The sequence below is a fragment of the Anopheles coustani genome, chromosome 2 (genome assembly GCF_943734705.1).
Source record: "Anopheles coustani chromosome 2, idAnoCousDA_361_x.2, whole genome shotgun sequence".
In the NCBI taxonomy this organism is placed as follows: domain Eukaryota; kingdom Metazoa; phylum Arthropoda; class Insecta; order Diptera; family Culicidae; genus Anopheles; species Anopheles coustani.
In genome coordinates, this window is record NC_071289.1 from 5,127,873 (window position 1) to 5,139,580 (window position 11,708).

At 40.3% G+C, this 11,708-nt stretch overlaps 1 protein-coding gene across 1 annotated transcript; it reads right to left on the reverse strand.

Moving 5' to 3' along the window:
• Positions 1-10,373: 10,373 nt before the first annotated feature.
• Positions 10,374-11,522, reverse strand: LOC131267662 (testis-specific serine/threonine-protein kinase 3-like). Its single transcript, XM_058270591.1, has 4 exons — positions 11,385-11,522; positions 11,121-11,293; positions 10,632-11,061; positions 10,374-10,559 (listed from the first exon to the last, which is right to left on the reverse strand). The coding sequence occupies exons 1-4, from the start codon at positions 11,520-11,522 to the stop codon at positions 10,374-10,376; spliced, it is 927 nt and encodes a 308-aa protein (XP_058126574.1).
• Positions 11,523-11,708: the final 186 nt, after the last annotated feature.

The following is an 11,708-nucleotide window of genomic DNA, read 5'->3' on the forward strand; positions in this document are numbered from 1 at the left end:
AGTTTATGACGTCGACTATGTTATCTAGCGTGAGGTACGACCATCGTAGTAAACAAAGTTGTATGATTTCTCGGAATAATGTTACTGTTGCTCCAATTATGGCTAACGCCATTACAATATACTTTCCACCTCCCGGCAAACAGGACATGAGCGAATAACTAGCAAAAGCCAGCATTGTAAATGTTGTGAGCAACAAGTTTAGAATGTTCCAGTGACAAAGGCGTTGCCATTTCATTATGATAAACGAATTGATCGTTGGATGCATGAGAAACTTCTTACGATCTTTGGACATAGAAATCAAACGCAAAGCGGTCATGTCGTTGACGGTGCGCGCAAACCGATATCGAGAATTATTGATCTCGTTTCTTTGTTCAACTTTTTTAACGATACGACGGAACGAGAACTTTGTATAGTATGGTACTTTAGAAACATTATTTGTTTTCGAGTAATTCTTTGCCAGCGGCTCAAGAAAGCCTACATTGAACCTTAGTACAGTCCGATCATCGGTTGTAATGCAGGTGTCCAAATAATCATCCCAAAACTTTGTTGTTCCATACTCAATGGGGGTTAGGTTTTGGCGATTCTTGAGTCCCATTAAACCATGTCCTTGTTTCAACATGAGCGAAGCCACATCTTCGTACCCATAACTGAGCGCCAGATGAAGGGCCGTATTTCCATTCTCGTCCATGCCTTGTATGTCAACTTTCCTATGGTAGTAGATCAACATGTTTACGCATTTCTGCAAGGGCCTAAATTCTTTACTATTCTTCATCTTGTGCATTTTTTGTAGCGTGACAACCAACAGAGGTACCTCGTTCAACAATAGCCTATCGCTAATCTTCTCTAAAAAGTCTTTTAACAATGAACTGTTTCCATTAAGACATACTTTCTTTAGCAATCCCTTCAACTCCAAACGATGTGCCATTGTATTATTTTCATCATGCTTAAATATGTCCTCGGATGCTATTTTCAAGATAATCTTCACGTATTCGTCATAATTTCGCTCGACAGCCACGTGTAGAAGCAACCTTATTACTTGTTTAACCTCCTCAGCGGATTTCACTACGAGTCTCTTACTATAATGTTTAAACTTTTCTAAATCATTAAAGCAGATGAATATTTCGAGTAGTTCAACCGTAACCCGAACGTTGATGTCTTCAGTTTTGTTGTAAAATACCACGGAACGTTTTTTAGATTTGCTTTTGTCGTCTATCGAAGTCATAACCACATTCTGATTGTTAAAAGGTTGATCATTCTCTAGAGGCCTTAAAAAATCTAAGGGCAGCGCGCCATCGTTCAAGTAGATGTTAAAATCGGCTCCTTTCTCCAGCAATAATTTTATGAGCTCTACGATAGTTGTTAATTTGTTTTCGTCTTCCAACTCCGCCCGATTCGATGTTTCTCGATTATTTTCCAACACTTTTTTATGCGAATCATACATTCCGCATAAAATTACCAGGGCTGTTTCCTTATTTTTGTTGCGCAAGTTAATGTCCGTAAATTTCTCCCCATTTTGGTTACACTCGTTCAAAAGCCACACAAGGAAATCTTCTTCCAACTGCCTTACCGCGCAATGAAGAGGTGCGTCTAGTCCTTGCATAGGTGTCTTATGACCTTGCTGCTTGGTGTCAAATCTGGGAAGGTACTTCGCTTCAATGCGCTACAAAATAGAAATGGCATTTTGTATTAAACTAATCCTTTCAGGTCAACTATTCAAGTACCTCGTTGTACGCTTTAAAACGTATGATGAACATCTTCAAAAATTCGGCATATTTAACGACGTCTGTGAGCATGTAGGCCAATACCTTCTGCAAGCCAAAACGGGTTAGAAAACTATTCCTTTCGGGAATGTGAGTTGTAACTTTTTGCAAATCCTTCCATTCCTGAGAATATATTTTCTCCATCTTCTTGCTTTTCTCTCCATACAATAATTTTTTGAACTTCTTCTTTAGCTGATCCTTTAAAGTGGTATTTGAAGTCTCATCATAACGCCTTAGGACATTCTATGGAAAACAAAACAATTATACTTTTTCATCTGGTTTTTTTTACATTGGTACAGCATTTACCGGTGTACAGTGTCAAAGTTGCATCCCACAAAAAAGTATAAAACGCACCACTTGCAGAGTCAAAATCACATTCAATATCTTACACATCTCACTTAGCTGTCGCAGTTTTAATATTCATGCGGTAGACATCGTGAATACAACAGTTCAGATGCGATCGTCCTAAAAACTACCTAGAAGCAGCATTAGTTGACTTCGCGATGGTCATCAGGTTACCTTGGGTTACCTTCCGGCATCGTAACCTCAAGCAGGTAGTGGTAAACCGCCGCTTGTTACTAAGCGCTGCAACTTTGGCCCTTAACACTGGGAAATGCTGTAAGTCCATCACAACCACGTGGTTTTACAAATTGGTAATTCAACACTTCATACTAACCTCTAGTTCTTTCGAAAGTCTATAAATTTTTTCTCCTGTTTCCGATTCACTTGTGTTTTCATGCTCGTCTTCTTCTTGATTGAAGTTCTCTTGTGATTGTGGCAATAAACGAGATGAATCCGAATCTACGGTGATTATCGCTAACGGAGATTTTCCCAGCCCCACAAAAGTTATGGTGAACATTAATAGAACAATGCCACTTTGCTGCGCAACATTTACCTTCGGCCATATTTCTGTCCACCAAGACGATTCTTGTTGCACTTGAAACTTCCTTTCGAAAAACGAAACTGTTCGAATAATTACTCTCAAACTGAGGAACAAACCGCTTTGCTCAAATTCGCTTGCGAGCTGATAGATGAATGCGAGAGGTATTTCTACAAGAACAGCAAATACCTATAGCAAAATCATAAAATTTCCAGCGTTTGAAACAGGTTTTAGATGAAGATCTACCAATATTAGAAAATAGAAGATAGGCATGAGGAAGGGAGACGATTACAAGCACGAACGAATTTTGTGTGGATTAATAGAAGGGTAAAAGAGCGAGAAACGAATAAAGAAACTATATTTAAACAGATCGAACCGGTATCACCAGTGGTTCAAACAAGTTTTGAATGAACGTGAGAAATGAATAATTTGAAGATATACTCATCAATATCTCCGATGAACTGGCTCTTTCGTCCAAATTTCGGTTCTTTATAAGAATTTTTGAGGACGTCCGTCTGGTTTTACAGCGCTAACAAAGTGTTTGTGACAGTTATGAAAATAGTTAAGACGACTAGTTGACGTCAACCTGGGTTCCAATTGGCTAAAGAAATAAAGGATGGTTTTTCGGTGAAGGGCTGGTATATAGCCTACGGTGCTCTTTGAGTACCAACTAATTCAGGGGTCGGCAAAGCCCGGCAAGCGCCGCGGGGCAAATCCGGCCCACCAACTGATTTTATCCGACCCGTAAGAAAATTTTAGTGTTCATACAAAAAACCCATCTTAATCTTTTATCGGATTTGTTCACGATGTCAGGTTTGTTCTTCTTCCCAAAAATTAATATTAATATTGTTGTATGAGTATATGTTAAAAAAAAATCAAAATTCAACGAAAATAAGTATGAAAATGTGTAAAAAAGTTCATCGAGAAAATTTCAAATAGGTTATCTTTAACCACTTACCTCCAAAGTGTTTCCTTTTCTTTTTGCAATATCTCATCATAATCGTGACAAATGTAGAGTGGTAAGGTAAATTTAATTTTGGCATCATGCAACAATAAGACAGTCTACATACTACTGAGCTCAATTAACAACCTAATTAAAGAAAATATACAATCGCTTGCAGTTACATGTTTGATAACCCAGCAGGTATGTGTATTTCAGTGGCTTCCGTTCCTTGTTGGTTTTATAGTCGTGTTGGAACTTAAAACCAAGTGTTCATAACAGCGATCTAGCGACTTAATTTTTGTTTAAAAGTCAAACGATCATCAGTTACTGAGACTTCAATGGTTCATTGTCATCAATTTCCTTGATCAGGGTGGAGCCCAAATCGAGCACGAAATTTTATTTTTCTCATGTTTCCATTAATGAAGATGTCTCACTATCATTTAAATCTTGAACATAGTGCTTGGTTGTAATAAACTCATTTTTATATTATGTATTCAAAATCATTTCGTTAAAGTGTTACAAAATGTTGGCAATGGTATTATTATATCTACTGTAGAACATCAATTGTTCGGGATGTTTTGACTTATTTCATTCTATTTCATTGTTTTCAAAAAATGTTCGAAAATTGTACATACGCAAATATAAAAATCAACTTATCACTAGAAATTTGAAGTCATTTCAAGATAACAACGGTTTGCTGGACTTAACCCACACAGCATTGCCGGTACAGAAAGCAACCGTTATCTCAAAATGACCTTACATATTTGAAACCTAGAATGTACCCAACACACCAAACGCTAAACAATAGAAAGTCGTGCCGTAAAAAAAATGTCTAGTAACGTAGACTTATTGGTCCCCGGATTGATCTTCCGATTTACTAGGAGGTAATACGGCTGGAACTCCATTATTTTTGGAAATTTGTCTTTGCAGAGTATCATTTCCTGCGTCTCGTGTATCGATTGTAGATGGACTAGTTGTTTCGTCCGAAGTGATCGTGAAACGTTTGTTTACAATGGCCATCGCCTTGTCGACGTACGACTGATCAAGTGTAGCGAACAGTGACTTCTCATACGAGCGAAAACCAAAATAACGATCTTTCATGCACTTGAACAGCCGAACGAAAAAACCAGGAATTAAACGGGGCCTGGGTTTTTCGCCTAATATTTCTTTCTTTTTTTGTATTTTCAATTGGTTCAACTCGCTCGTATTGAGGTAAATAAAGCTCTCATGCTCCTGGAAAAACGAGCCGGGAAACCAGGGGTCACGGAAAAACCGTTGCAAACATCCTGGTATTGTATGGCCATAGTTGATCACTGCGCGTTCGTATCGCTCAATCAACTTTACTTTCCTGTAGATGCTAATAAACTCCGACTCTTGACGAATAGCAGCAATATCGCTGACCGCAAGACCGTTAATAAGGTTCAGAATAACGATTGGTGCAACGAATACGAACGCAACGAATAGCATCCACTTTCCGCCATCGAACTCAATATTGGCCGCCTCAAACTCGCCGGTCGTCATTACCAATGTCTTGATGGTAGCATTCAGAAACGATGGAAAATTGTTGAAGTTCTTTTCGGAACTTTTGTTCTGGGTGTCCTCTTTGGAATAGTAAGTGGCAGAGTTATCTGAAGCGTCATTGTTTGTCCGATAAAATGAATAGATGAACGCACCGATCACTGGAGTAAAAGAGAGAAAACTTTTGAAAAAACTAATCGAGACCGTTTTAAACATGTAAAGCGTAATGGACAGGCTGTTCCATGATGCACCGAGAAGAAATATTGCTTGAAGGGACAAGCTGACTACCACAAACGACGACAAAATTGGCACAGATATACACACTGTACTTCGTTCGTATTCGCATCCTAAAACTATGCCTATCAGCAGTAGATTGATCATGTCGACTACGTTCTCTAAGGTGAAGTAAGACCATCGTCGTAAACATCCCTGCGTAATCTCCCGAAGTAATAATATCAATGCTCCGAATATTGTACACCCCCTAGACACATTTTTCCAGCTTCCCGGTGCTAAGAGCGTATAACTTGCAAAAGTGAACATTGTTATCGTCGTGAGCAAAAAATTCAGAATATTCCAGTGGCAAAGACGCTCCCACTTCATTATGATGAACGCACTGATGACAGGATGCATGAGAAACTCCTTGCGATCCTTAGACTGGGAAATCAAACGCAGAGCCGTCATGTCGTTCACAGTGCGAGTGAAACGATATTGGGAATTGTGTAACTCTTTCATTGGCTTGAATAATTTCAAGCAATTCAACCTGTTTCCACAACACGATACCTTAGCTTTCGATTCAATTGATTCCTTTTTCGGTAGCGGCTTGAGGAAATTCACGTTGAATTTTAACTCACTCCGACCCCCAGCTGTGATACAGTTGTCCAGATAATCATCCCAGAATTGCTTTCTTCCGTAGTCGATGGGTGTAAAATATTGATTATTCATGCGTCCCATTAAGCCATGAGCGTGTTTAAGCATGAGCAAGGCCAAGTTTTCATACCCATAACTGAGCGCCAGATGAAGCGCCGTGTTTCCGTTCATGTCCACACAGTACATGTCAACTTTCTTGTGGTTGTCGATCAAGGTCCTTATACATGCCAGCAAGAAAGAAGATTCCTTTTTCGACTTCATCGCGTATGCTCCATTCAGCGTGTTAATCAACAGAGGATTCTCGTTCACCAACAGCCTATCGATCATCTTCTCTAAAAACATAGCTAACAAGGCCTTGTTCCCATTAAGACACACCACTTTTAGCAGACCTCTCAACTCATAACGATGAACCATTTGGTTTCCTTCTGCTTTGGGCAAACGACAGTTTTTTGAATTCTGCCTTTGCGCCTGTGGATTAGTTCCGTTTGGAAGGGAAGGGTTCTGTTTCTTTTGGAAACATTTTAAACAACACCAACCAGAGGGTTGCTCATCGCTCGTGCGTGTTGCCGCCGTCGTGTCCTGGGAGACCGGCGGATCGGTAGCCGGGAGATTAGATGTTCCACTTTCCGTTCGTGGTTCAGCACCCTCGGTCGCGGAAGGGTTGTCTTTACATGAGCCTCCAGCGTTCATGCATATTCTCTTCGAAGTACCCGCACAGGTGTCCTGGGAGTTTCCGATTTCGTTTTTCTCTTGTTTGAATGTTTTACCTTGCATTTGAAAATCGACGCCTTCGGACGAAGAAGGGTTCTGCTTATTTTGGCAACATTTGAAACAACACCAACGAGATCTCTCCGACATAAACTCACACTTGTCCTGGGAGTCCGAGGCGCGAAGTTCGATTTCTTCACCATGCTTTTGTGAACCAGGGTAATATCGCTTTTGGCAACATTTGAAACAACGCCAACGAGAGAGAACCTTAGCGCTCATGGGTGTTGTCTCCGCGCGGTTGCCATAAGAGTCCGGGATGTTGTCTTGGGGTTCGATTGTTTTATTTTGCTTTGCTTTGTTCTCGTCTAGCTTGAAGATTTCTTTTGATGCCTTCTTAATGATATGATCCACGAAAGTCGTATAATTCAGCTCGACAGCCACATGTAAAAGCAGCGTTATAACTTTTTTAACATTGTCACCGGTAACTTTGAAATCTTTCCAATAATGTTTAAACTTTTCCAAATCTTGAAACCAGATGAAGATTTCAAGTAGCTCCACCGTGACACGCACGTCCATGTCTTCAGTTTTCTTGTAAAACTTCACGATTCGTTTTTTCGACACATTCTTCCCTTCGGCACTGGCATTTAACGGCTTCGGTGGGTTTTCAGTCATTGCAACATTTGATTTAGTATATGAATTGATTATCTCGGCCACATCTGCTTCTTTATCATACTTCCGCAGGAAATCAAAGGGCAGAGCGCCATCGTTTATGTAAATGTTAAAATCGGCTCCTTTTACCAGCAATATCTTTATCAGCTCCATTATATGGGTTGGTGCGTTCATCTGATTCGTCACTTCGATTTTTTCGTCATCCAACCAAATCTGTTGCATTTTATCCGCTTTTTCGCGCTCCTTTTCGATATCGTTTACACGGGTTTTTAATTTCGGCACAAGCTCCTTATACCAATCATACATTGCGCATAAAATAGCCAGTGCCGTTTCCCTACGTTTATTACGCAGGTTAACCTCCGTCTCAGGTTGCTCCAAGAGCCATTCAATGAAACCCTTATTCAACTGCCTTACCGCACAATGCAGAGGTGTGTCCAGTTCTCGCATCGTTCTTTGATCGTTGTTGATCTTTGGTCGACGTTGTTTCTTGGTCTTGTCCTTTTGTTCCTCGGTCTTGCCCGTCGCGGTGTAATTCTTTAGTAGGTTCTTACTTTCGATGTGCTGAAACAAATATACTTTGCATTACAATGCACTGTTCATCACAACATATTCATACCTCTTTATGCGCTTTGAAACGTTCGATGAACAATTTCAAAAATTCAGCATATTTAGCGATGTCTTTGAGCATTCTCAACAATGCCTCTTGAAGGCTAAAACGGTTTAAAAAACTTTTCTGACCAGGAAGGTGGGCCAGCACGTTCTGCAAATTCTTCTCTTCCTGCTCATAACATGCCTCCATCTCTTTAATTTTAACGTCAGTCAATATTCCCTTGAATTCTTCCAACTGTTTGGATGTATTATCCACAGTTATGGTATCGATAAAGTCATTAAAGCGCTTTCGAACCCCCTATAAAACGGTAAACGACAAATAATTATGTTTTCATCTTTATCACATCACTCAATCTTGATCACGTGGTTTTACATTCCATTAATTGAATGCAACATACTAACCTCAATATCTTTGTTAGATAGGGGTTTTTCCGTTTTATGTTCCGCTTCATTCACTTCTACTTCTTGTACTTCCGGAGTTCGCGTATTTGACGGAGTTCCACCGCGCTCCACATCTCGCATTGCTGATGAAGATTCGCCTAGTTCCGTAACAAGAAGTAAACGTTAATAATAACAGACAAATGTCGCTTCGTTACTCGACATTTACCTCCTGCCATTTTGCTTCCCAGAAACCTTAAAACTCTGTTTTACAAATCACAAAACTCCTACCCCACTTTCCACTGATGCTAATTGCACTAAGAACTCCAAGTTATGTTATAGATATAAACACTTTCAGTGCGAATCTAAGACTGGCCAGAACAATCGCGGAACAACCCCCTTAATATAATGGCCATCCGCGAATCGAATGTTAGCTGGTAGTTTTCTAAAGGGAGGCAAAACACCACCTCCCACGTGGGACCGTAAATAGATTGGCGAAACAGCGGGGTTTTGGATGAGGATCTACTGACCGAAAGGTCTATAAAAGAAAACTACACAAAAATTGATAGAAGATACAAAACAAAACTGTTGCTGGCGCAAAATGAGACGATCGTGTTTGAAAATCTCATGGCAGATCTAACCATCACCGATGTTGATGAATACCCCACGTAAAACCTCGAAGATAAAGGATATAGATCATATGGCGGGTACCAACCATAAACTATCGAACAAACATGCCCCCCAGACATACCAATCTTGCTGAAGCAGTGTAAATCATCTCAGAAGAGGTCACCACTGTACCAGAAAGGATTAACAAACGATGACTAAGCTATCCGTGTTGAGCAGTGTACAAGCATGTCAGAAGATTCAAGTGCCTCCATTGATCTTAATACGCATTTTTCAGTATGTTTTTACAAAAAATAAATTCAAGTGTATGATTGTCGCAACTTCCTCCCTACCTATAAAAGTGTTATTTCAAAATTGTATTAGATGTTAGAAATACCTTGCATGGTGTAAAACTAGGTCAGTGTATCTCCAAAAACAAGTCTGAATACACAGCTTTACAGTCTAGCTTCGCATCTGATCCAAGATTTATGATAATGTCTACCCATCTCATCGTTACCAGCGCCCTTTCACACATGGTACAATTTTGCGTTGAAGTTAGTTTGTTTTTTTCTGTCCCCACAATCAACGGTCAGTGCGAGATGGTTATTGTCAACTGTAAATCACGAGACGCAAATTGAGCAGAGGCGACGAATGGCAACAAATTGTAATGCTTACAGTCACAATCATGTGGAGAAGTCAGAATACATGCAGACAAAAATTCATCACGTGTGCTTGGTGTACCCATTAAATATTAATCTTTCACGCAATATGTATGTGTTTCGTTGAAGCATTTTTTATGTAAGTTTTCTTCAATTTGTTATTATTATTTTTCTTATCATTATAAAATGTAGTTTTATATTTTTATCTGTAATTTGCTATGATATAAAATGTAATGAAAGATGACTTTACAATCATTCATTCAGTTTTACTGAATGACTAATGAATTCGGAATTTCTAATTCGAAAATTGATGATACCCGCCAGAAGCCACTGTATGTTACATTTGAATGAGGATGTTCTAGTTTTCGTCTCTCCCTTTTACCCGCCCCTCCGTTAACACCACGCTGCTCTTTTATGCTTTTGCACCGGATTAATTAACCAAGCCTTTTTATAATACTTGTAATCGAATTCGGGGGTCCGCGACAGCCGAGTGGTAGCCCCGGTTAGAAAATCGGCCCATGAGCGCCGGGGCTCACCACCTCGACGGCGTGGGTTCGAATCCCAACCGAGACCGGACCCTCCCCTGTACAAGAGGACTGACTATCCACGTAAAACAGGGAAACAAGTCTCGTAAGTCCTTAACGGGCAGGCATGACCAAGAGATCGTTACGCCAAGAAGAAGAAGAAGAAGAAGAATCGTATTCCACTAGGAACATTTGGGTTTGCAAAATAAATTTGGCTATGTATAAGTAACGTTTAACGTTGCAGTTAATTGTTTAACATTCAGATTGAGGATTTAGCACTTTAGCAATTTTTTCATGTTCAATTTGCAGCCAATTGCATCTGAACATCGAAGTAGCATCGATGCGCTTTTCGGCAGATACAAAAATTTGCTTCATAAGGTTCTTTACTTCATCGCTTACCTTGATGTTCGCTGGGAAATAAACCCCCACGGAAATCATCTACCAATGGGAAGAAAAATCAAGTGTCGAATACATTATTGCTATTGGGGATGAAGATCTACACGAACAAACCTTTAACTGATCGGGAGCATTTTTACCGCTGGAGAAAGGTGATCTACCAAACAACATCATATAGAGAACTACTCCCGATGCCCATATGTCACACGGTTGCGGCGCGTACGGTTTACACTGGAGCAATTCCGGACTGGCGTACATGTAGCTCCCGCAGAACGTGTTCGACAGTGGCAGCTCCTCCTCGTCCTCTACCTTTGACAGGCGGCAAGCAAATCCAAAATCTATCAGCTTTATGGTATCACTGGCGTCCAAAACGATGTTTTCGGGTTTTATATCGCGGTGAGCGATACCACATTTGTGTAAATACTCAACAGCACCGGCGAGCTGACCGAAGTAGGCATGTGCTTTCCCCTCCGGTAGCCATTTTTGTTTCTTTAGCAAATTCAACAGTGAACCATTTTCGGCATATTCCATTACGATGTAAATCCTAGTGCGGGGAAGGGTGGTTGAAATAGGGTCTTGTTTTCAATTCTTTTCATCACTTACCGACTAGTTGTCTCAATGAAGTCGTAGAACCGAATGATGTTGGAGTGCCGCACCTCTCGAATGATATCCTTCTCACGCGGAATGAATTTGGTAAGCAGTGTACTGGTCGCTTGACTTCGCTTTGATACAATTTTTACTGCCACTGCTCGTTTCCGAGTCGAGTCATATCCCCTCTGTTAGTTTGACAAATGAACATATAAATGTACGATTGATTGAATAGAAACAAAAAAGTTGATCGACCACGTTTCCTGAAAACAGACAAACCTTCACCACGGAATAAGATCCATAGCCGATGGGTTCATTCAAAGTGAATCCTTTTGATGCGAACACCGGATGTAGAGCCAAAAATTTGTTCTTTTGCTCCTGCAACGCTGCCCGTAGATTCTCTTCGGCAGACTCCATGTTTCCGATCGTATTATTACAAATTTAGATTGTTCCAAACGCACGGCATAAAACTATGATCGCATGACGAGCTGTTGCCAAACGAAGACGTAGTAAGCATAGTAAATCTCTTAACAGCCTACTAGACCTCCGTGTACTTCACACTTTCGCTTGGACTACGTGTGTGCTGCACAGGTTGATATGAAA